This window comes from Seriola dumerili, unplaced genomic scaffold, assembly GCF_002260705.1.
Source record: "Seriola dumerili isolate Sdu_G_001 unplaced genomic scaffold, Sdu_1.0 BDQW01000149.1, whole genome shotgun sequence".
NCBI classification, from domain to species: domain Eukaryota; kingdom Metazoa; phylum Chordata; class Actinopteri; order Carangiformes; family Carangidae; genus Seriola; species Seriola dumerili.
Genome location: NW_019174404.1, coordinates 2,358,613 through 2,385,590, shown reverse-complemented (window position 1 = coordinate 2,385,590; position 26,978 = coordinate 2,358,613). Strand labels below are relative to the sequence as shown.

At 42.4% G+C, this 26,978-nt stretch overlaps 1 protein-coding gene across 1 annotated transcript in view; it reads right to left on the bottom strand.

Annotated features, from left to right (window-relative positions):
* LOC111225453 (transcription factor IIIB 90 kDa subunit-like) overlaps positions 1 to 26,978 on the bottom strand; it is a 117,357-nt gene that overhangs the window by 6,685 nt on the left and 83,694 nt on the right. Inside the window, exons 18-19 of the mRNA XM_022750339.1 lie at positions 13,639 to 13,690; positions 3,788 to 3,947 (exon numbers count right to left, since the gene is read on the bottom strand). Coding sequence (XP_022606060.1) covers positions 3,788 to 3,947; positions 13,639 to 13,690 — 212 coding nt within the window. The remainder of the gene's footprint in view (positions 1 to 3,787; positions 3,948 to 13,638; positions 13,691 to 26,978) is intronic.

Genomic DNA, 26,978 nt, shown 5'->3' with positions numbered 1-26,978 from the left:
GGCATAAAAACGTAAAAAAACGTCTTAGTATAGTAAGGCATAAAAAAGTCATCGTATAATAAGGAATAAAAATGTGAAGAAACGTCAGTATAGTAAGGCATAAAATTTCATTAAAATGAAATAGTATAGTAAGGTATCAAATTTCCAAAAAATGTCATAGTATAATAAGGCATAAAATTTTGTAAAAAGGTCATAGTATTGTAAGGCACAAAAATGTCACAGTATAGTAAGGCATAAAAATGTCATAGTATAGTAAGGCATAAAAATGTGAAAAAACCACAATATAGTAAGGCATAAAATTTCATAAAAATGTCATAGTATAGTAAGGCATAAAAATGCCAAAAAAGTCATAGTATAGTAAGGCATAAAAATATCAAAAAAGTCACAGTATAGTAAGGCATAAAATTTCATAAAAATGTCATGGTATAGTAAGGCATCAAATGTAATAGCATGGTAAGGCATAAAAACGTCAAAAAATGTTATAGTATAATAAGGCATAAAAATGTGAAAAAACGTCAGACTAGTAAGATAAAATTTAATACAAATGTCATAGTAGAGTAAGGCATAAAAATGTCAAAAAATGTCAGTGTAATAAGGCATAAAATTAAAATAAAAACCTGAGATTATAGTTAGGCATAAAAACGTCAAAAAACGTCTTAGTATAGTAAGGCATAAATATATGAAAAAACGTCATAGTATAGTAAGGCATAAAAATGTCAAAAAATGTCAATATAGTAAGGCATAAAAAGTCATAGTATAATAAGGAATAAAAATGTGAAAAAACGTCAGTATAGTAAGGCATAAAATTTCATTAAAATGAAATAGTATAGTAAGGTATCAAATTTCCAAAACATGTCATAGTATAATAAGGCATAAAAATGTGAAAAAACGTCATAGTATAGTAGGGCATAAAATTTTATAAAAATGTCAAAGTATAATAAGGCTTAAAATGGGGAAAAACGTCATATTTAATAAGGCTTAAAATGGGGAAAAACGTCATAGTATAATAAGGCATAAAATTTCATAAAAAAGTCATAGTATAGTATGGCATAAAAATGTGAAAAAAACAATATGGTAAGGCACAAAATTTCATAAAAATGTCATAGTATAGTAAGGCATAAAAAAAAGTCAAAAAACGTCTCAGTATAGTATGGCATAAAAATTTGAAAAAACGTCAGACTAGTAAGAAATATTTAATACAAATGTCATAGTAGAGTAAGGCATAAAAATGTCAAAAAAAACTTCATAGTACAATCAGGCATGTAAATGTGAAAAAACATCATAGTATAGTAGGGCATAAAATTTTATAAAAATGTCAAAAAACCTCATAGTACAATAGGGCATGTAAATGTAAAAAATGTCACAGTATAGTAAGGCATAAAAATGCCACAAAAAGTCATAGTATAGTAAGGCATAAAAATGCCACAAAAAGTCATAGTATAGTAAGGCATAAAAATGCCACAAAAAGTCATAGTATAGTAAGGCATAAAAATGCCACAAAAAGTCATAGTATAGTAAGGCATAAAAATGCCACAAAAAGTCATAGTATAGTAAGGCATAAAAATGCCACAAAAAGTCATAGTATAGTAAGGCATAAAAATGCCACAAAAAGTCATAGTATAGTAAGGCATAAAAATGCCACAAAAAGTCATAGTATAGTAAGGCATAAAAATGCCACAAAAAGTCATAGTATAGTAAGGCATAAAATTTTATAGAAATGTCAAAAAACCTCATAGTACAATAGGGCATGTAAATGTAAAAAATGTCACAGTATCGTAAGGCATAAAATTTCATTAAAATGAAATAGTATAGTAAGGTATCAAGTTTCAAAAAAATGTCATAGTATAGTAAGGCATCAAACGTAATAGTATAGTAAAGCATAAAAATGCCAAAAAACGTCATAGTATAGTAAGGCAAAAATGACATAAAAACATCATAGTATAGAAAGACATAAAAATATCAAAAAAAGTCATAGTATATCCAGGCATAAAAATGTCAAGAAACGTCTTAGTACAATAAGTCACGAAAAAGTCATGGTATAGTAAGGCATAAAATTTCATAAAAATGTCATAGTATAGTAAGGCATAAAAATGTAAAAAAAACGTCATAGTACAGTAAGGCATCAAATGTCATAGTATAGTAAGTACATTTTTGTATTTGCAAATTCGTTTCATATTTGCAAGATATTATTGTGAATTTGCTAATTTATTTTTTGTATTTGTGGAGGGTGTTTTATATTTACATATTACACATTTACGCAGGGATTGTCAATCTGTTCACACAAATAATATTGAAACAAATCTACCTCCATAGTGTGACTTCAGTCTCAGCAGGAGGAAAATTGAGATGTCTATCAGCTGACTCTGGTTTAATCTCCAGCGTCTGCAGGCGTCCATCCTGCTCAACTGTCCCTCAGTCCCTACCAGCTCCAGAGGTGCTGCCCAGAGCCTGACCCTGACCCTTGACCTCTCAGGGGAGGGGGGCAAGAGTATAAACAAAGAGTTCCCCTACAGGAATCAATTAAGTAGCTCAGGACTTTTTATAGCGGCAGAGTCAGGGACCTTAAAGTTTAACAGCCAGAGACGTAAAGTGAAGAAATTCAATCTTAGCGACGGCTCATTAAAACAAACCGAGTCGCAGCAGAAACAGAGCCGTGACCCCGAGCAGCAGATTCATTAAAAAAGTGATTCCAACTATTTCACAGCACAGACACAGTGTCTGACTGAGAGGTGACAAAGACGTCTGCCACTGTTGAGTCAACTAAATTCAATTGTTCACATAAAGTGATGGGAAACTGAACTACAAAGAAATTAAAAAATCTCACTCTCTTCAAGTCTCAGAGTCTGAAGAGGATAATTTTCTTTTAAGTTCAAGGACCTGAGGTGAAAATATCTGAACCGGTCTTCAATTCAATTTAACTTTTAACTGTTCAGACTTTTAGAGAATCACTGAGGCATTAACCCGTCCGATACTGTGTCATGTCAAAAACAAAAAGTGACCAGTTGATCATTAATTTGTTAATCAACAGAAAAAAAAAATTAACCACTGATTCATCTTGATCTGGAAATTTAACAGTTGGACTAAAACTTTTTTATCACAAAGTCTTTGTTGCAACTGAGCAAACTCCTCATGAGGTGACTGAAAGCACAGGACAAACTAAAGTAAGTAGACCAGTTATTTTTATCTCATCATTTTATAATGAATCACTTTAAGGTTTTTAATTGTTGAGACAAAGTTGAAATTAACATTTGTCTTGATTTTCTGTCATTTTACAGACTAAACACTGAATCAAAACAATAATCACTATTTGAAGCCCCGACTGAAACTCATCATTACTTGAATGAAGATGAATTTGAATTTCTAACAGGTTGAAATAATTTCACTCACAGATTTTTTTATCACTTGTTCAAAGAAAATAAAACTTTTTGGATTCAATCAGACTGAAATGAGTTGATGATGAGTACATTTCATTAAAAAAGTAAACTTCAGTAATCTTAAGGAGATTTGGTATCAAATGTAAATGCTCAGGGTTGTATGAAAATTGTTTGATGAGACTGGCATGTTGATATTAGTATCAAAGGAACATGGAAAATGAAGTCTAATGCTACTTTTTGATGTTAAATAGATTGTGTATTATAAAAAGTAGTAGATGTAATAATCTGTAACTTCAGCCTGAACTTTCTGGTCAGTAGAAACTCTTTCTATCTTCTTCTGTGACTGATGAGTAGCACTCTGAGGAAGCCGGTAAAACAGACTGTAAGTGAAATAAAAACCGTGTTGAACTGACCTTGGCTGCCCATCAGCTCCATGGCGCTGACACAAGTCTCCTCCTCCTCTTCCTCATCCTCATCAGCAGCTGCATCGTCGTAGACGACCGGCCCGCTCTCCACCAGCACTCCGCTGGCGGGGGCCCCCACGGGCAGCGGCAGGGGGTTGGAGTTGGCAACCTGAGCAAACAGGAAATATTGTCAGTTGTGCGTCGTTCAGTATTTTTAATATTTTCCTCTGCATGACACGCAAGGTCCCCCCCCCCCAGGGAAATCTAAGCTCGATGTGATAATCATCTGGCCCACTTCCTTTAAAATGATAGAAAATAATAAACAGTGTGGTGTGATGGTGTGAGCTGCAGGGCAGGTGGAGTGTTGACAGTGTGATGAGGAGATATTTCATCTGCTGCAGCATCTCCGCACACCACTAAATACAGCATCAGAGCGTAACCACAACCTTTATTATCTGACATCACATTATTACACTTTTTCAAAGCCTGCAGTGTTCGAGTGTGTATCTTAACAAAGGGTCAGAAGTTAACCAGAGCCTCGGGCCAAAACATCCCCTTCAAGGTTCATAAAAACCTGGGAAATTAAAAATGAATGGGTAAGGGCGAGCGCGGGGGCAAGAATGTAATTAGAGTGCCCTTTTTTGCATTTCACCCCGTTTGCATTGTCTTAGTTGAGCTGTCAAATGTTCATGCGTGAATATGACGACTTTCACCCCCGGCCATCTGCAGCTGACTCTATAACCAGGAGAGTATTTCCAGGTGCATGCTGGGAGACAATAAAAGAGCTGTTTTTGATCAGAAAGCAAGCGTCCTGAAACAGGAGGAAATGTTGGCAGCAGGAAAAGAAAATAAACAGCTGGCACAATAAAAAGTGGAGCCTGCTGCAGAGGACGGAGAGAGGACAGAGAGAGGAGCAGTGGAAACAAATCAAAACAAACGTCAGAGGTTCAGACTTAGAGCTGGTCTGACGCTGTGAATGTTCCATTTCATATTTTAACACAAAAAAGAGACGGACCCACCGAGCGAACGCTGAAAAAACAAACTGAATACACAAACGATAAATGATTTCACCCTGACCTGCTGCTCTTCTCCTTCACTCGTACGGTCTCAGTCTCTCACACAGGCAGACACACCCACCATGTTCAAGTTGTCCTCCATTTTTATTCTCACGAACGCCTTGACTCACGGGACTTTCTTCAAATCTGGTAGAAACATTCACTTGGACACAAGGATGAACTGACGTCAAAGGTCAAAGGTTACTGACCTCACAAAACACGTCTTTGGCCACAACTCAAGAATTCATTTGATTATGACACAATTTAACACAAACGTCTCATAAGGTAAAAATTATGAAGTGATGATATTTTTTATCCAAAAGGTTAAAGGTCAACTTCACTGTGACATCATCAGAACACTTCTGGCCATTATTCATCACTGTAGTCAAACTGAAATTAAACCGCTCTTGTTCTGTCTGCTCTGTTGACACAGATCTGCTCTGATGAATCGTCCTGTTTCCTTTGAGAAAAGAAAAAAAATCAGAAACCACAAAGGAGAAATTTAGATTTTATGGTTTGATGATGACGCCCCTTATTTTTGCACTAATTCTCCGGAGGATCGTTCTGGTTTCTGCCGACATAGATGGAGGCCTTGGATCCTGCGTTGCATCACTGGCGGAGCAGACGGTCACACTGAGCCAGACAGCAGCTGCTACACAACAAGAGCCACAGACTCTGAACAACCCACATTAGCTCTCCTGCTTCTTATCCAACTGACAAACATGAACACACACACACACGTCATATCCTGCCCCTCAGCTTGTTGAACGAGTCGCCACACAGACATTCACCGGGGGGGAAAGGTGCGCCGCTAACCTCAGTTTGCAGGCTAGAAGCTAATTAGCTGCTCAGCTGCAGCACACAGAGCAGCATGAGAGCGTAGCTGCTAATGTCACTGGGGTTTTGTCGACTGCCGCTGAGCTGCTCGCTCCTCAGGACCACGAACAACACGTTGTCCGCACATGGCGAGCAGCTACACAACAAGTGTATTCACTTTGCCTCTCGTTCTTGACGGTGTAACACCAACGCTCTGCAGCCACAGACGTTATTTCTGACCACAAATGTGATTTCATTTGGCCTTTAAAGAGTAACTACACCCAATTTTTCGGATATGATGACGGCTACAGATTTTTCCCACAAAGCTCATATCGTGTGTAAAAACGTCTTTAACTTTCCTGATCTGTGTTTGTTGGGATTAGACAGTTGGGTTCAGCCTCCGTCACTCGCCTCACACTGACGCAGAACGGAGGCTGACCTGTTGACAGGGTCTTTGTGTTATTGAACTTGGTGATGACTGTGTTTTTAATACTGTGAGAGATTTCCCTCAGGTGGATGTGATCTCATTCCGAAGATCCACTTCTCAACTTCAATCTGGGTTTTATTTATTTTGCTTAGTGATGAACGGTACAGATACCGAAAGCCAAACAGAGTAGTTACGCCAGGGAGTGCTGGGGAGTGCGCGGCGTGGAGGACGTTGTGTTTCTCACTTTGTTCCTTCCCGCCTCAACGTAGAGAAACTCATAAAATATCTAAAATTAAACTTTCATTCAGATTTTTCAGTTTCGGAATAAAAATAATCTGCAGTTTTTGCCGAGGAAACCCATCACCTTCAGTTTTTACCACAGCGACTACGAGGAAACCTGCATGTTATCACTTTCCCTTCAGCCGGGGCTAATTATAAAGCAGGAGGAGAAGCAGGTGGAGGGTCCACAGTGTGACGGAGAGATATTTCTGTTCTCCTCAGCAACAGCCTGTTGGAGTCCCTGCTGGGGCCCCTCGTTTCTGCTTTCCTCCTCCTGCCGTCTCTTCCCTCCAATTTGCCTTTCATTTCTTCCTCTGTCCTTTTCCTCCCACCTTGCTTTTATGTCATGTTTCCTCTCCTTTGCCTCCTTTCTTCTCCCCACATCCTTTCTCCCTGCATCCTTCTCTCCTTCCACGTCTTGGCTCCGACTCTCCCTCGTTCCTTTACTTCCCTCAGACTTTGATAAATAGCCAACGATTATACAATGAGAGAACTGCAGGATAAATATCAACCACAAACCTCCTTCCCTTTCTCCTTTTTCCTTCACTTTGTCCTCTCGTTTCCTCTCTGCGCCTCCCCGCCGACTTTAACCTCACCAGGCTGTAAAAAGGCTCCTCATCACAGGAGCTGGACGCCTCATTAACTGCCAGCGAACGCAGGCGGTAATGTGAAGAAATAATTAAAAAAAAGAATTTAAAGGAAAACATAACAGCATAAACACTGTGCTCCAAACTAATTAGGAGGTGAGAGCTATTAAATGGGTCAGGATGACGGCTGTGTGAGAGGAGAGAAAGCTGTGGAGAAGGTGGCGTGAGCCATTACTGCTCGCATTTATACACAGATAATGTTGCACTGTTGCACTACAAATACTCTGTTAGAAGCAGACACTCAAAATGTGGAGTATTTACACTCTTAGCCGAGTCGCAGTCGTCTAACGAGAGAACTGCTCGTTAAGGACTCAGAGCGCCGACGAGCTGCAGGAAACGATTGCTCAGAGAAGGTTTTTTATGGGTGTGAGGATGTTGACATCCGATAGCCGGCTAGTTACTCACGCGTGGAAACAACTGGCGACTGAGAGCAAACCACAGGCTGGATTAAAGCTCACATTCAGACATTTCTTCAAGTGCTTTGAATGGTGTGGCAACCAGGAAGTTTAAATCACAGAAAACTGCAAGTCGGGTCAAGGTGATCACGCCCCTGTTGTATGAAATGACGACTTTTTCCAGATATAAATCACAAGCAGGACTTATTGTGTAGCAGTTGCTGGGTTGTGGCCACTTCCCGCTCTGACAGGACTATCATTATTTGACTAATCAACAGTAAAACAGTAAAACAGTCGGTACGGAGCCAAAGCAAACATTACAACACACAATCTGGTGTTTACAGATCTAATCCATGATCCAACTTTAAACAAAAGCGAGACGGGAGCGCGTCATCGCTCTCCCCCAGTGACCAACGAACCAAACAGATAGGTCTGATTTGTGAATGTTTTCTGATACTGTTCAGGTTTTGTTTACATCAGCAAAAACATCAGCGAACCAGGTCAGAGACATCAACCAACAAACAAAATCCAGAATGTTCCATCTTCTCATCCTGATAATGTCTTATGTTAATATCCTTCAGATAAATGACTCGCTGGTCTGGTTCTAGAGCATCTTCAGATTTCATCATCCCACAATACGTCTACAGCAGAGGTTTCAGCTGTGGGCCAACAAGGTATCGCAAGCGGGACGAATATTTGCTGTAAAACACGACGGAGGATTTCACGATGAAAAAGTCTTTAAAAACATTAAACATGTTGAAATGTTTTTTTATTTTCCTGGTATTAATGAGTCAATGATGAGGAACTTTTATGTCGTTACCGGCCGGACCACATCGTTAACTAAAAGACTCCATGGCAAAAAACTGGAGAGTCAACGTGGATAGCTGGTTGGCAACAGGAAGAATTAAAAGGAAAGAGAGTCAAGAGACAGATGGTGAATCGACAAGTGATCTCTGCCCCGTCTGACACAACAGAAGAACTGAGTCAGTGCAAAGAGACGAGTGAATGTAAACCGATAGAAATTCACCCCCGAGCGACACAAGTTCAACTTAAGCAAAGAATTCACAAACGTTCGTGAACGAGGAGAGAAATAAAAGACAAACTGGACTCAAGGTCTGAGCTGCCACACAAAGACAAACATCTGAAGCGTCACCAGCTGAACGACAGATACAGCTCACAGTTCTGTGCCGTTTCCTTTCTTCCTTGTTAGTGACACATTAAGTAAAGTTCAGTGTGAAAAAGGCTTTAACCTTTTTAAATGTAATCAGGAGCGGCGCGTCCAGCTCTCATGAATCGCTGCACAGTCCCAATAAATGTGTTTGTTACTAAATGATTAGATGCAGGTCAGTGAAATTTGTTACATAAGAGAAATTTAATGAGATTTCTCTAAAAAAAAAAACCATTGTGTGCAAATATGGGACGAGCTTTACGTCTCTCGTTATTTCAACGTCTTCAAATATGATGATAAATAAGAGGCTTCTGTAAATATGTGTGCTTGTGTTTGTGCAAGCTTTTTGTGCTCACTGCCGAAGTGTTTCAGTAACGTTGGGGTGTATCGGGGGGGTGAGCAGGAGGTCGCTGCGCGTCAACAGGACGAGCTGGAAACACTGGCCTGGCCAAACAGCTTCTCTGAGAATCCAACTTCACACAGACTCGGCCATCAGCTGCCAGGACTATTGCTTGCATAAGCAGACTAGAGCTGCAACGCCAGAGCGACTGTCTGCGGTTCAAAGCCCCTCTCCCGTGACCTCATCACTCCTTTCAGATTTCTAAGCCTCTCTGAAAATCCCCACATGCCGAACTGCACTGTCTGCTGCCTCAGTCTCAGAGAGGAGGGGAGAGGGGGAACAGCTGGACCACTTTTCACTTGGCAGAAATCAACTTGTTACTCCTTCTGTCTTGTAAACTCATCATTTCCTCCATGGGCTTGTGTGAAAAATGTACAGACTAATTGCTGGGTCACTGAGGAGGGTGACGGGAATCGGTCTGTGTGAAAGCGACGAACAGACAGAGCTTGGCGAGCGACACCCAGAGCACACACATCTCTTTCCAATCTGGGCCTGTCACTGCAATGAAACGGCAACATTACATAACAGGAGCAGCGAGCGAGGGGCAGCCTCAGCCAATGGCGACGGCCGCTTGCCTCCAGTTCCCATGGGGAGGTGAGGGGGTTGCTAAGTAACAAGCCTTGTTGACCCGGCCCCTCGTGGCAATGTTTTCTTCCTGGTTGACAGAGCCTGAGCTCCCTGAGCGCCACCATTCAGAGCTGCCAACAGCACATGATGGAGAGGGAGACAAAGACCGAGGAGGAGGAGGAGGAGAGGGGAAGGAATGTGGATGAAGGAGGGTAAAGGAGAGGGCAGCAGCAGCAGCAGAGTGGAGCAGTAATAGGACGAGATGAAGAGGAGAGAAACAGCAGGGAGGGAGAGAGAGACATGTGGACGACCCGAGGGAAGAAAGAAAGAAAAGAGTGAGAGGAGCAGAAAAGGAGCTGGAGGAGTGACGTGAGAAAGAAACAATAAAAGCAGGAGGCGCTGGTTGGAGACCTGCTGTAAATTCCCATTTGAAAGTTTTCCGTTTCTAACTTCCTCAGCTTCTCATTAAACTAATGTCCTGGATAATCCAACGAACGCTACAGACTCATGTGTGTTGTAGGTGGAGGTGACGAAGCCGCCGTCACCGCGGCGACACCTCACTCCGACACTTTTAAATCACCTCCTCCAAGACACATCCACAAGATCCTATATAACCTGTTCCGTGCTGAACATACGAGCGCTTGAACTGACGTTTAGACGACACTTTCAGTCCAGACAGAGACGAACACAGACGCTCTGCTGTTCCAGCTGCTCCAACAATTAAGTTGAAGTTTGGAATAAAAAAAGAAAAGTCCACGATGATTTCCTGCTTCCTGATTCTCACCGCAGGAAGTTTCCCGGCCGAAATGCCACATTTACAGCTGAACATGTTTCCGATTTTTATTTAATGAAGTTGTAGTTGTATTTGCAGCTAAGGTTTATTTACTAAACAACATTTTCGCATGCAGACTGTGGAGGTTGCGTAATAGTGTTTTGAGACTTCCACATTCACACAGACTTCCTTCATGTGTGTGAGGGGGCGAGTGCAGACTGTGATCAGTCTGAAGATCAGTGAGAACTCATTCAGTTTGTTCCATCAATCAGTCGGTGCATTGATCTGTTCATCTCTGCGGTGGCCGTCACTTTTATTTCAGTCTGTGTTTCTGGCACGTCAGTTTGGGATGGCAGATGGCGCTAAAAACTACAATACCCATGAGCCTCGGCTGCTGTTACTGCAGAGAGAAAAGTGCAGACCCGGTTTGTTGTTGCAGCTGAGCACAAAATACATTTCGGAGCAGCTGAATTCATCCACATTTGATCCTAAACGTTAAATTTAGGATTTAAATTCAGCTTCTTCGCTTCAGTTTAACATCCACAGACTCGCAGCCTTGGCTGGCACCTTTTCACAGTGTTTCATCTTTTATATATACACTATACCAAAAATAAAAGCGACCTAAACTTCACAAGCACCGGACTCCAACAATAACTCCTGCTCTTTTCTCTATGGAGGGATGAGGAGGAAACATGGAACAAGTGAAAAGAGAAATAAATCATGAGAAATGAGACAGACCGGCAGTGGACGGTGAAGGTGAAGCGAGGAGGGAAGAAGAGACGGGAATGAGGAAATAATGTGAACATATAGTCCAGAAAGCCAAATTTAAGACTTTCAGATCCTGTAAATCTACCTGTGATTGAATTTGGGTCCAATTTAAAATCAAATTAAGACACAAAGTTGGAAAAACTGGCCTCTCTCTCCTTGAAGATGGCTGCTGGGAGCCGTGAAGCTAAAAATGGGGCAGAATGAGGACGTCCGCAAATTGACTGTTCAAAGACACGAAGCCTAACTGGGTTTAGTAAAGCAGATAGGAGACATATTGTACCACTAACCTTGTTCTTTCTGGACTCATCTGAAAGCTGGCGACTGGCCAACAGAAGCCCATCACTGCAGGGTGGTAAAAAAAAAAAAAAAAGCTGGGAAAGTGCTTTTTAAGACGTTTTTATGTCCAAGTTTAAGGCTGTATTTATTTTAAGACCCTGTCAGAGCTTTTTAGGAGCAGTGAACAGCCTGGAGGGAGGAGGAGAGTGAGAGAGGAGTAATAAGGGAAGGGCAAACAAAGACAGAGAGGTTCACCTCTCACATGGCCTGAGTGGAGATTTATTTATCCCCCGTCCGCTCTGCAGGAGACCCCAGCAATCAGCAATCAGCTTTTAATGGCCGACCAGCAGAGACTGACGGGGGAATTACAATCTGTCTCCAGCTTCTGTCTGTTACTGTTATTGCTTTATTATGTGGAGACAGAAAGCCTCTGGTGCTCGCGCTTTTATACGACACAGAGCCGTTTCATACACTTTTCAAACAGAAAAGATAAGTCTCCTGGTATTTCTATATTTTTCTTATAGTCAACAAATCTCATGAAGAGACCGAAACCAACGTATCTTATTCCTCTGCGCCGTAAAGATCCATACAGGAAGTTCACCAGATTAAATTTATGACCTTTTTAATACCAAACAAAGTGCAACTGAATGTCTTTGACGTAATGACAGAAAACCAGCGGCGGCACTATTTTATTACGCACATAAATTATTGACATTTCTATCACGTTCCCGTCATCGTCTAACAATAATTATTACTGATTAACCAATAATGTGACCTACAGCCCCAAGTTTCTAATAACTCTACAAAGACTGACTGAACAGCCTCCTGTGTGCAGAGCTCACTGCTGCCGTCTAAAGCAGAGAAGAAATAATATTCAAGACCTCCCGTTCTTTCTGACGCCTCCTGAGGTGCGAGGGGACCGAGTTCAACGCCTCATAAGAGCTTGTTTTACGTCTTCAGGAGGAACCGGGGAGGGAGGTCGAAGGGCACCGAGAGATAAACACTTCTGGTCTTTTCATGGGATTTGTTGCTCATAAGAAAACTATGGAATAATCAGAGCCTCATCCTTTAAGACTTCTCGTGTTTTCAGGGTCGATGGTCACGATTACAGGCTGCGATGATCTCGCCTCTTCTCTAGACTCATCGCTTTTAACTGAGACAACCCCTCTGTTTTTACACTCTATATAAACACACACTCATCGGTCTGTTATGGCTAAAATAACCACAGAGAAATAGAGGAATGGCATTAAAGTAATTGAAAAGTCAAGGCACTTATAGCATAAAGCTGTCCAGCGCACTGATTTGCAACGTTGCTCACAGTGGTCTAATAAACATGAAGATATTAAAGAGAAAGACGCCACATTATACAAAGGTAGGGTAAAAACTCGGACGGTTGACAAATCTGTATGACCTCATTGTATACCCTGCCGTCATTATGACAAACACTCATCATGTTCCTGTAACACGTCGTCTAATTTTCTGACCTGCTCCCTGTTAGTTCAACTTAATTCAGATTGCTGAGAAAAGACTAGAGTTTTGACATCAACATCAAGTTTCCCTCACAAACCTTGTCGCAGAACTAAATAACACAAAGGAACGCAGCAAAGGAATGAGATGAAAGTTAACAATGGGACGCACAAGCACCAGCACAACGCTCTGGAACATCTGGAGATATAGATCTGTGAGATAGATACGCCTCCTCAAGAATCTCCCCCCGGCCAGGAGCCTCCTGGGACATGGAAGCTTTAAAGCAGCTGATGAAAAGAAGGCGACAGTGTCTGAGACGTGGATATTACAGACGGATTCTCAGCAACAATTTCATCCTAGAAAAGATCGGCACAAAACTTCTGGAAACCGTTATCCGAAGGACATTTCTCTATTTCGGACACATGTCGAGAACCGAGGACAAAACACTGAGCCGCACTGCGCCTGAAGGCAAACAGGACTGGACAGCTCGTGTCACAGACGCAAGACGTCACGGCTGTCAACAGACTGAAGAGGAAGAAAATGGTGGCAGAGACTCTGGAAGAGAATGGCACATGATGATGGGGGGGGGGGGGTGCGAGTGAGTGTTTTTGAGAAAGCGAGGAGGGAAGTTATCTGTCCGAGTGATTGACCGTGTGACTGAGTGCTCGTGCGCGTTTCAGCGTGCGCGTCTGCTAAGTGCAGGAGGGCGAGCGACGGGCTAAGTGGGTGAGCGGGGGAGAGGAAGCAGAGGGCCGAGCGAGCGGCCGAGCGAGTGAGTGACGGAGACGAAGAGCAGATGTGGTGAAGATGAACGGCGGCTCACCTGCTCCACCGCCAGCTTCTTGTTGGGCTGTCCGGTGATGAACGGCTGCAACCTGCAACACAGAGGACGACAACATCAGCACAATCCTGCACCTTACAGTTAATGCTCCACATTTTCTCTACGTGTTGCTGACATTTCATATTTTTAACAATCCTGCTTTGCTGCTCTGCCGCTTTGATTAACAGCTGCTACTTTTTAATTTCAGTATATTGACTCAGCTCAAGGTTAAAATTTATATACAGCTTTTTACTTGGCTGTGGTTTAAACATTTATTGACTCGTTTATTGAAAACCAACCAGTCAAGTTCAGTTTAGACATTTTTTTAGAAGGGAAATAGAATTAATTATTTTTAAGATGCTAACATCTGGTGTTTAACATGCATGAGCTAAAGTGTAACATTATAACGTTGCATTAGTATTGATTATTTTAAGATAATAAAACCTTAAACCCACATACACACGTGCACATACTAATTTAAACAAATATCTATCTGTAAACTGTGACTATGTTTTTACCGTCACGTATGACGAAGAAAAAACAGGCAATAGTCACATTTCAGACGGTTCCTGCACGACTGAACGACTCAAAAGATCAATCGATTATCAAAATGGCAGCGTATTGATCATGTGGTGACTGATTGATTGATCAGCTAATCCTCATTGGCGTGAACAAACCCTCTCAGACAACAACTGAACGACGCACCACAAACAAACCGCGCCGGAGCCCGACGGCGTCTCAGTGGTTTGATCTGCACCACAGTTTGAAGAAACACACACTGTAATATAACGTAACAGGAAAGTAATAAATAAATGAACCAACCTGCAGTCTGATGAACTAATGATCACCAGAGCGCATCATAGAACAAAACAACATAGAACACCTGAGATTAATAACAGTTTATCTATAACAGTGGCTTCATGTCTTTATAAGATGAGGATCATTATTCATGTTGAGCGAGTCTGCCACAGAATTAAATGTGCAGATTTTATGAACCTCTCAAAGCCCCAAAGTAATGATATTCATTTCTACATATTGTTTTTCCAGACATTAGGAGAAAATAAAATCTTTCACTCTGAGGACGGCTCGGATTACATTTCACTGTTCACCTCGGCGGCGAGGACACCGTCTCAGCTTTGTTTCTCATTTACGCCACTTTCTTCTTCTTCATTTCCAATTCCCTGCTCGAGTTCTGTTGCCTGAAGAAAGAAACGCAGGACGAGACTCGTGGAGGACGACGCACTGAAACACTGAGCCTCATAAACTTAATGAAACCCTTGGCCTCCGACGCGGCGACAGTACAACCCCGCAGTAACGAATGTGATCACATGAATTTTTCATGTCGTGGAAATTCAAAAAGCTGAACTGGGACAAATACTGGAGCCGATACTGATATTATCAATACTTTTATCTTTGATGGATAAACTGTGAGCTGCGGTTTCTTGTTACTGATTGAACGACATATTGAGAGATACCTACACATCGTCAATAAGCTTATGTTGACCGAGTCGGCCTCCATCAGAACACCTTCGAAACACCTTTCTGTCGTCAGTCTCTCTTCCAGGAGACTGTCTGAAAATAAGCGCCGTTATTCCCATATTTAAATTATCATCACGACACTGTTTGTTTGATTGACATCGATTGTGTTTTTGTTTTGCAGGTATTTGACCACAAAGCAAAGTTTTGTTTGAAGCCTATTGTTGACCTGCTGGTGGCGCCGGGTGAAAAGCCAGAGGGTCACCGAAATCAATGGAGCTGTTCAACCTATACTGGGAATTCAGAACCTCCGATTTCCCAGTCAGAAATTTGAACTGGAACGCCCCCTTAAGTCACATTTCCAGCTCAGAAAGTCAGAAGAACCTCATCTACCCCCGACCTCAAAATCCAAGATGGCTGCTCTGTGCGCCGACTGAAGAGAAAGCTGCAGTAATATACTGTTTAGCTTATGTCACATTACTACTGATGTGTTGCTATGGTGTTCGTATTACACAAAAACACCATGTAATGTGTTGTTATCAACTGGTGTTGCTAACAACAACAACAACAACAACAACAACAACAACAACAACAACTCCAGTCGACAGCTTCGCCGTCCGACATCAAATGAAAGGAACACGGTTTTATTTTCTCATTCATCTGTTAGATGTGAAGATGTTTCACTTCCTGCCGGAGGCTCCAAGTTCATAGTCAACAAAGGTCACCAAAGTCAGTAGGATTCATCCACCAAAAATCATGGCACCCCAACACCACGGCTCAAAATCACCCCCCCTCCCACCCGCCCCCCCAATATAGATTGAGACAGTAGTGAGCTTTAGAGCATGTTTTAAATTCAGGGTTAATCTTATTGGAATTATAAATATGCATGCATGCCCTCCATTGTGCTCCCACAAATTTAGTCAAGTAAGCAGGAAAGCCCCTCCCCCCCCCCAACCCCTCCCACCCCCTCCAAAAGAAAAAGTGAAAAACATAATAATTATTAATAATTATTGTAATATCTATAGTTTTTGCTGATTCTTGCTCTTCTCGTTGTTTAAAATGCAGACAAGGAAAAAAAAACGAGAGCACGGCTGAATATTAACTTTCTTTGAACCTCTTCTACAAATAATATACATATTCATCACTCTCTCTCTCTGTTGACACAACACAGGTCGAGGATTTCATCGTGATTCCTGCGTCTGGTCTGCGAGTCTCTCGGCTTCAGGTGAAAATCAGCAAATATAGGTATCAACAAAAAACTAAAAGTGTGAGCGTGAAACGAGACCAAACTGTGACCGACAGGCGACCGACTTGTCTGTGAGCACAATCTCCTCCTAGACAGTGGCGGAGATAATCAGCGATGAACGTACCACCGGCAGTAATTCCTAAGCAGCCGTTCCACCGTCCCACTGGCTGGAATTAGCATCGTTCCCGGAGGCTCCCCGCCCCCTTCCCTGCCCACCCGGCCCGGCGCTGAGCCCTCCCCGGGGGCTTACAGTAAGTGTTCAACTCTCACTGATAAGCGAGAGAGAGAGAGTGCGAGTGAGCTTTTAATTAATCTGCTTTAACCAGGGGAAAGTGGGGGGAGGGTGGGGTGAGTAGGGGGGGGGGTAACAGCCAATGTGGCATCTTCACCCCTCAACAGCACCCCCTCCTTTCTCAAAGCTCATTATAACATCCCAGCCAGGCCGGCGAATCGCTCCCCGCTGAGTGAACTATGCAGGCCCCCGTACACATGTGCTAGACTAGACTCGCTCCCCTGGGCCCTGACCCGGACACTCTGGGGGGGGGGGGGGGGGGTAGGCAACAGGCAGCGAGGGGGGAAAGGGTTGAAGAAGAAAGAGAGGACACAGGGACAGAGGATAAAATAAAAAGGGAGCAAACGAGGAAGAAATGGGGTGAGGACACATGGTGGGAGGGATGAGATGGAGGGATGAAGGTAGGAAACACGCAGAGAGGAGGGGAGAGAGGGTGAGAGGAAGGGAGCAAGGGAGGAGGTGGTAAGGACACAAGTGTAAAAAGAGAGGATAGTTAGAGGAAATCTGAGAATCAGATTAAATCCTAAATCCCATTAAAAGGATCGTTGACCTGCATGTAGCTCCAATCACAGGTGGATCAATAATCAATACAACACGACTAATTCACCTTGATTCACCTCGTCAGATAAACACCTCGGAAACAAGGACGAGCCCAGATGTTCCCAGCTGCTGTTATCACACACAAGGTAGCTGAACATTTAATATTTACTGAGCTGAAAAGAAACTGACACGAATTCATCGATCATCATTATTGGCATTTATCAATTAAAATCGCAGCCATGTTCTCCGGTGGGTTTTTCTCGGTTTTATATCGATGTGAATGAAAAATTCAAAGAGCCGTCCCCTCGGCCTCAGGGACATTTTTCATTGTTTTGACTTTTTACGGACCAAAAAAAAACGAATAAAATTACAGTGAAACTAAAAAGGAAAGTTTCCGCCGTGTGCGGCACATTGAGTTTTATCTGTATTTCTTCAGGTGTCGATGCGAAGGCTCCAGTTTCTCACACAGTCATTGTTAAAAACAGATGTTCAGCGTTGGATGGAGCCACGTCCAGTAACTGCAACAGAATCCTCCTCTTGATCAGCATTACTGCAAGCAGTCAATAGTTTGTAGGGGTAAGGGTGGGGGGGTCAGAGGTCAGAGCAACAAGGCCATTAAAGGCCACAGAAAAACAGAGGGTTGAAAGAGTAACATTAGAGGCTTCTCTTGAGTGACGTGGCAGCTTTAGTGACTGAAATATCGCTGCAGATCCTCCGACTCTTAATTTTAACGTCTCGACACTTTTGGTTTACGACCAAATTCCTGCACAAAACCCGATGACACACACCAGCCGCAGCCTGTGCCTCACGCTTAGTGTATAAACAGCTAATGTTAGCATGCTAACACGCTAAACTAAGACGCTGAACATAGACGTTACACCTGCTGAACATCAGCGTGTTAGAAGAGCCCGTTAGCATGCTGTTAGCATTTAGCTCAAAGCGCTGCTTACAGCCCTGCAGAGCCATTAACACAGACTCTTTCTTTTTTATCTTGTTAGTCCAAGTTTCTGTGAGAATTACAGGCGTTCTTCTCATCCAGATGTTTCCACCCATCATCAGCAGGCTTCTTTAGTTCGTGCTGTTGAGTTCTAACTATTCTGTTCTCGCTGCTTTTCTCTCCTGCTGCTCTCTCAGTACAATTTCACAATTCTCTCAAACTCATCAGCAACGAAAAAAAAAGGTCCAATTTTCCCAGAATAATTAACAGTCATCTTTGCATTGGATGGATTTAATTAGTAATTATTTTTAACTGGAGGTAAAAAGAAGAAAAAAAAACAAACAGTGGACTGGTCTTTTGAAATCGTCCAAAGCTCCAGTTACAGAGAAGCTGAATGAAACAGTTCGAGCTGAAACTGAAACTGATCTTCCCCTTGTTCAGCATTACAAATATTTTCATTTCTACTTCTTACACAGTCTCTGGAGTCTTTTACACCGAGAGAGATTTTCTTATGAAAGCAGTAGCTGCTGCGCGCACACACACACACACACACACACACACACACACACACTCTCATTACCACATTCACTTCCCTCATGATTTCATTTCCTGCAATAGAGCCATTTTAATACAACCCCCCTCGTCACTTTATAGATCTTCTAATCGTCGTGCAGCATGTTGTGTCTCTTCTCATTTACATTATCTGCAGTGTTTGTGTGTCTGTCTGACATTTTGTTGTTGTTTTGCTCGTTAGCGTCGAGGAGAGATGTTTCCACAAGACTCTTGTTGTTTTTAATCTCGCTCGCTGGTGATTGCGTCTGTTCGTTGTGTTTGTTTTTAAATCAACTTCTATTTCCGATCACTCACCGCGTCTGCGCCTCAGCTCTGCACAAATAAAGTGAGACAAACCAATGTAAAGGAATAATTTCATTATTCATACAATAATCCAATCAATAACGTAACGAGGAGGAAGGACGAGAAGGAGCGGAGGAATAATCTGCAAACTGGGGGTTGGATGAAATTAGTTCTGCAATGGGCTTGGATGTAAATAAATGATGATAATAATCTGAGCTTCAAACTTGATTTTCCAGCTGGGGGTTGGATCCTCAGAGAGAGACACACACACACACACACACACACACACACACACACACCCTCCTTCAGCTTTTCAGCACAATTAAATCAGGCATAATCACAAAAACCCACACACACGCAACTGTGGTGCCCACTAATACTTTCCCAGACACAAAAGTACACACACACACAGACACACACACACACACCCCCGTAAACAGGCTCACAATGCAGCCTCACACACAGTCTCTCATTTGTGCAGAGTTGTGTCCATTCAGGCTGCAGTGCATTGTGGGCCAGTGTGCAGCTTGGCAGGAGACGATGCAGATTCAGCCAAAAGAACTGATTGTGTTTTCTTCTCCTCTGGCCCGTCCATCCTGCACTGACCCCATTCATCACACACACACACACTGCTCTGCGCATCTATCCTTGTTAGGACACTGCATTGACTTCCATTCATTGTGGACAGGCTAACCCAAACCTGAACCAGGACCAGAAATCACATTTTGCCTCATTAGGACCGGGCTTTGGTCTCCATGAGGACTACTGACACACACACACACACACACACACACACACACACACACACACACACACAGTACCTGGTACTGCCAATTCACAGGGGGTGGGATTATATAGACGGCCATGTGTGCACACACACACACACACTTGCATTCAGACATACATACATTCAAACTCTCTCTGCTGCTGCTGCTGAAGATGCTGAAGATGCTAAACTTGTGAGGACTCTCCACTGACTTGCTCAAGGACACTTCAGCACGCAGACCGGAGGAGGTGGGGGCTGAAACGTTTGTACCTGGCTCCATCACCTGCAGTTTGACCTGGACTTGTATTTAAAGTCAATTTAAAGCAGAAAATAATGTGACAGAAACTAAAATTAAAACTAAACCTGTTGTGTTTTAAACAACAAATGAAATGCCTTAAAGCATCTAAAAACATGGTTTTATTAGTAATATTCCTCTGTAACAGTAAATATTTTAATTTTAAATTGCGCTTTAAGCAGGTTAATGAAACGCAATAACTGACTGCCACTTTCACCGGTTTGTCTCACAACAGTCAAAACATTATCAGAAGCCGTTAAATATTAACTCCATGTTGTACCAGCTGAAACGTGTCGTCCGGTGTGTTTCTGAGCGCCGAGTCGTCTGTAGTGGAACATTCAGCCGGTGGCGTCAGGAGTCAAGAGTCAGTCGGGGAATTGTTCATTTCAAGTAGTTTATTCTATTAATTTACAGTTGATTGTGGTTGTCTGACCTCGTTTGTGTCGTCGTTGTTCGATTGTGGATGTTTCTTGTTCTCAGGTCTCTTGTGAAAATGAAACGAAACTACCTGATTAAATAAATTCATTGATTAGTGCGTTTTCTAACTCAAGGCTGCCGAGTTCAAACCAGTGAGAACAAAACACACAAATACACAACAGTGTCAGCTGAAACACCCGCTGCAGCAGCAGCGTGTCGTCAGGGACGTTCATTTTAACTCCACACCCCAATAATGTCGCTTTAAGGTTTTCTAGTGAAGGAGGGACCACCCATGATTTGGGGGATTTCCATCATTCCCTCTGTTCTGACACACACACACCCACACACACACACACGGCCATATTTAATAACCCACTAACCCGTCCGAGGCCGTTTGATGAGAGCTGTGACATTTCTCCAGATGGATGTGGTTTCTGGGTCAGTTAGCAGCGGGCTGCGCACGGCGGCGCCGCCTTCGTCCTTCGCTGATATTTTGGGGACCGTGACACTTGTCTTGTGAACAGAGATTAGCCATTCATTGAGACGGGTGGTTGTTAACAGCTGTGGGCTTAACACACACACACACACACACACACACACACACACACGTATATAAATATATATATTAATGGGAGTTCGTGCAGCTTTCTCATGGAGGGAAAGGTGTGTTTGAGATAGAAAGAATGAATCATAACATGAGAAAGTATCAGAGTGTGTGTGTGTGTGTGTGTCAGAGGCTGGTGGCGTAACCAGAGGGAAGGATCACAGTGTCACACACCACTAATCACACAAATGGGTAGGATCACATGCTATTAACACACATCCACACACACACACACACACACACACAAGTCTCAGAGATCAAAGGGTTTACAGGAGTATGATCTTGCTCCCTCTCTCTCTCTCTCTCACACACACACACACACACACACAGGAGTGTCACTACCTTGTACTACACAGTCAGACCTTGTGGCGACAAAGTCACACTCGATTTTCCAAAATAAACTCTAGAAAAATGTGATTTCAGACGCACTTCAGTTCTGACACGACGTGATTTGACATGATGCTTAAATTACAAACATCTACATCTCCTCTCTCATGTGTCTGCCAGCTCTGCGACTCTGTGTTGGTGCAGCTGGTGCAGCGAAATCGCCCTTTAACCTCAACGCAGCTTCTGTCATTCAGCTTCTGCTGCAAAATACAGCAAAATGCTAAGGAAATGAGAATTGATATGGACACATTCCTGCCCAGAAAAACATTGAATCAGCCCCGAAGTGAAGTAAAAAAAAAAAAGAAGAAACGAAGCTGCAGAGAAGAAAGACGCTTTTGAAAATTGAGTACAAACAAGTAGCAGGTACTGGAACTAATTACAGGCTTTGATTTCTGTAACTTCATAAGCCATAATTAAGAAAAAAGCTGAAAAACACTTTCCTGTTTTTCTCTTTAAAGAACAATATACGAAACTATATCTTTATTTTATTTTTTTTTTTAAACACATATACCACGGCCAGCGACTCGGAAACTAACCTAAATAAAAGTTTTAAAGCTCGACAGACTGAAACTTCCTCACAGGGCCGAGGATCAGACTAATGAGACACAAGCAGTAAAACAATGGGACACAAAGGAGGAAATATAGAGAATATCAGATGAGAATGTGAATACAAAATGAATAAAGTGAATAATAAATATAAACAAAGAAGTAAAGGAATAAAATAAAAGCATATAAAAACTTAATAAAAACAAAATACATAAAAACAAGACTAGGTCAAAACCTGGTATGTGGCTGGACCGCCTATGGTCCAATCCTGACTTCTCTCTCTCTGTTATCTCCAGATATTCCTCTGCCTCTCATAGTAATAATGACACATGTAAATGAAAGTAGTTTATTTGCCGTAGTGAAAACCCGAGGCTCAGTTCCCGAGCAGCCGGGAAACCAGCTGAACAATGGCGGAAACATGATCACTCAGTCAGTCAAAACGTTCTTGGAAAAAGCTTCAACTACACTACATGGCCTAAAGTATGTGGACACCCTGCGTTCTTTGGGTAGGAGCTGTTGGTTTCTGCCAGACCTCGACTTTGAAGTCTACTTTGAATCTGTGTGGACAGTTTGTGTTTGTCTCTTTCCCGTTTCAACACGTCAGAGGACAGAGCAGCTCCGCAGAGAAAATACGAGTCCTGACCTCAACCCGCATCCTACACCTTCTTAGATTTACAGGAACACAGACTGAGAGCCAGGACTTCATCAGCCAACATCAGCGCTGCACCTCACTAATGCTCCTGGGAGCAAATCCCTGCAGCAGGTTCAACATCTGGAGGAGAGCCAGCAACAAAGTAAACAAACTAAAAAAAGAAGGTAAAATCGTCCGTGTTCAGCAGTCAGCTCCTTCTCTGGACCACAGAGTCAGTTCAGACTCATTTATCACTTCTCCCAATCAAACAGCTCCTCCATCGTGGCCTAGCAACAGCAGAAACCATGACCGCCGCTTCCCACAAGCATCTGTTAAGTGTGGCTGTTAAAAAAATAAAAAAATAAAAAAGAGGTGCTTGGTGGATAGAGAGCGGGGAACCAGCCGAACAAACCTCCATCTTCTCAGGTGCCATGGTAACTAAACGGTCTTTCAGGGGAGCTAAAGCCATATGAGCTCGACTGTGTTTCTACAGCTGGTAATAAAGTCACTCACTAAAACGCAGTCGTCGCCAGACCGTCTCATAATGTCTCTACTTCCACTTTGTCAAATGAGAATATTTTTTCTAGTTTCTTTTTGTCTTTTATGACAATAACAATGATAATGAAACTTTTGTGTTCGTCTGTGTTATGGGCGAAAAACTATTTTCGATTCTGATGATCAGACACAACAGATGTCACCTTGAGTATTTTCTCTCAATTTCCGATATTTCATACATCAAACAAAGAATTGATTCATTAAGAAAATGATAAACGGATTGATGGATGATCAAAATAATAATTAGTCGGCCTTAGAAATCAGCTGAGTGAACAAACACAGTTTCCAGTTTGTCATCGTCTCTGACACAGATGTGAAAATACTTGTGTGTTTCTGTTTGACTTGACTAGAAGATGAGGAGTTTGTGTTTGTGTGTATGAAGACAATGACCCATCCTTCTCTCTTTTTTTTTTCCTCTAGACTTTAGGCAGGAAACAGCTGTTGCCATGGCTACCGGCAGATGCGCTGCTCACTCAGGAGTTTGTTGTGTGTTTTGGTGCCACAACAACTCAACAATATCCCCCAAAAACAATGAGCAAAACACAACAACAACAACACGAGATGCAACTTTCACATCACTGAATGTACTTAGTTACTTACTGGTGTCATGTTAAAGCTCTGTCACATGGGAGACATGTTATAAGGTCACGCACAGGACCGATGCTGCATTGCATGCTGGGGAGTTTCAGTGGAGGAAACTTTGATAATTAAGCAGAAATTCTTCATCTTCATCAAAAAGGAAGCTTCAGCGTTTAAAAGCTGTAATCTCTCTCTGTGGAACGAGCTTCCCTCCATCAGCAGGAAGTCTCATCATCATCATCATCATCATCATCTCACTCACACACACACACACACACACACACACTCTGACGTCCCTGCTGTCGTCTCTTCGTGTACAGAGCGAGTGTGTTACTGCTGTTGTCCTTCGTGATCTCGTGTGTGTTCGTCTCTTCTCCTCTGTGGCCTTTGTTCTCCGCGAAGCTCTTCAGTGTTTTTGTTCAGAGTTTCTCGAGTCTTTTTGTTCGGATGTCGGATGTGTTAATGATTTTCTAAAAAAGGCAGATGGCCTCCTCCTCCTCACCAGCTCACCTCTTCGCCTTGATCTCACTTTATCTTTATCTTTCTTTACAACAGTGAGAGACTGTGACTCCAGCTACAGTTTGATTTGACTTTCATCACTTTTACCTGCAGAAACAAATCAGCACTCTGTGTTTGGACTGAGTCACGTTTTATTGCATTAAATTAAGTTAATGTTTGATCTCATTAATGTTTGTTTGTGTTTTAGGTTTTTATTATGATTTTTAACTTATTTTTAAATCATTTATTTATTTATTTTCATTTTCTTTTTATGCCTTTGCGTTTTGTTGGATGTAATTTCTTTGTTGTAAAACACTTTGTGCTGCATTTCTTGTATGAAAGGTGCAAAGGTACAAATAGTTTATTATTATCATTATTGTAAACCAGAAAAGTTGAATTCTTCTTTCTTTCCCAAATCTTTGGTTCAAATGATCTAATTACAAGGATTTTTTCAAAGTATTAACCAGTAAATAATCACTTTTCAAATGTGTTCAGTAATTAAATTTTTCCATTATGTTGATGACATATTGAATTTATTTGATCTACTTTGAATTTCTTTCTGATTTGTAGTTTTTTCTTTCCTTCTGTCAGGTTATTGAACACTGGTTTGTTTATGAAAGGTGAGAGAGAAAAGAGTTGAGTGATGAATAAATGATAAAGATCAACAGGAGGTTTGAGCTTCGTCATCTCAGCCTCATTTCATGATCTAAAATAAAACATAAATAAGTTATTTTGTTCCCAACACATAAAAACTGAAGAAATATTTAGTGGTTGATTATGACATCATATATTTTATCATGTGTTGTCTCAGCGGGATTCAAACCTTTAGCCACAGTTTACACTGCGGAGGTACGAGCTTTCTGTGTGACAGCAGCCATTAATCTGAGCTCACTGGCGGAGAGGCTCGGAGTCACTTACAGAGGTCAGAGGTCAAACGGCCGTCAACGGCGCTGCCGGACGCCTGCGGCGGCAGACTTTTCGGAGGACCTCCGTCTCCGTGGCAACCATTTACAGCAGCAGGGAGTGGCTCCCGACACCCGGTCGGAAACCCATCGTGCAACACAGCGGCCGTGTATAAATCACTCCCCGAGGAAAACAATGGGACCACATGTAGCATTCTCATAAAGGACGACCCACCCCCACAAACGCTCACACGGTGCTGCCCCCCGTCCCCCCGTCCCCGTCCCCCCGTCCCCCAGTTACATGTTTGTGCAGTTTGTCTCGGGTCACAGCAAATACTGATCTGATTTCAGTTTTTGGATGCAGTTAATAAATAAAAACTCTTCATGGCGAATTCAAAACTGAACAGAGAACAGCAGCTGTTTGACTCCAGCCGGTTACCTCTGCCTCTTTCTACTGTGCTGTAAGAACATTTCAACTATTCCCACCAGGAATAATCCTCTTGTTTCTAAGTCTTTCTCACAAATGAGTGTCTGTTTTCAGAAAAAGTAAATAAATACAAAAAGCCCAGAAAACTAAGGAGTGTAATCCAGGATCTGAGCATCGGCGACATGTTTCTCTCATCAGGCTCATGAAAAGATACGAGCCGAAGAGCTTAAAGGTGTCCTGTGGAGTTTTCTTGTAAACAAACAAGAAGCTATGTTTTCATTCTAAATGCTTTTCTGTTCTTTCCATCCTCTTGCAAACACAATTCTTTAAATACTTTGAAGCCTACGTCCACGTTTCTTTGCCAAGAGTCGTCGTCTCCCTCACCGCCTTTGACCGGCGGTCAGAAAGTCTCCTGGGAGCCTAACTTAGAGACACATCAGTTCACGCTCTAATTAATGATGATGTGTGTAAAACAGGCTTAAATCCAGACAAACGGAAACACACAGAAACACGTTTCTCATGCTCAGTTAGTGACTTGTTAAAGGCTGTTTTCAGTCCGTCTCCTGAAAGCAGCAGAAATCTTTAACTGTAGGCGAGAAGCTCGTCTCTTCAAAGGGAACCTCGTGTACTAAACATCCTCCTCTCCTGCTGAATCACATCTCCTCCTCCTCCTCCTCCCGTGTTTGTTCTAATCTGCTCTAAAAGTCAGACTGTAAAATCCCTCCAGCCAGCTTCACTCCTCTTCCCGCTCCCCTTCACCAGACAAGCGACTCTGGTTTCACATGATCAAACTCCAACCTCTGGCCTGTGTTTTATCAGCTGCCAGTCACGTTGACAGGGAGGAATAAACAACTAATAAAACCGCCTTCTCTTTTGTCTTCGGCCTCCTCCTCATCCTCTCGCCCACTGTAGAGTGACTCAGCCATTTTGCAGAGCTGTGTGAATCTTCAGCTGAGAAATTTCATCCTCTTCAACGTGCACAGAGGCTGTACACCTTACATCAATCCAGCTAGACCATCATGCATTGCAGCCGGTCTTGTGAAAGCCGTCCCGCTAACGCAGCGGTTTAGCGCGCTAACTTTAGCGGCTCAACATACACGCACGCATCGACATTACTGTGCGTTACTTGAACGTGAAAACGCCACATTCCCAGTGTTTACTCTGTGATCACTCACGAGCAGAATGAGGGTTTGAGCAACAATAACCGGCGTCGTTAAAGCAGCTGGAGCAGCGTCCTGGCACCAGACTGAAACCGGACGTCCTGGATCGTCTTTTCATCATCTCACCTGAGGCAACGTGCGGCGTAACAACAGAGCGCTGTTTGCTCCTTTTCTCTCTCCGTGTTCCTCGTCCACAGACATTGATTTGAAGAATCATTAGTCTGTGATGT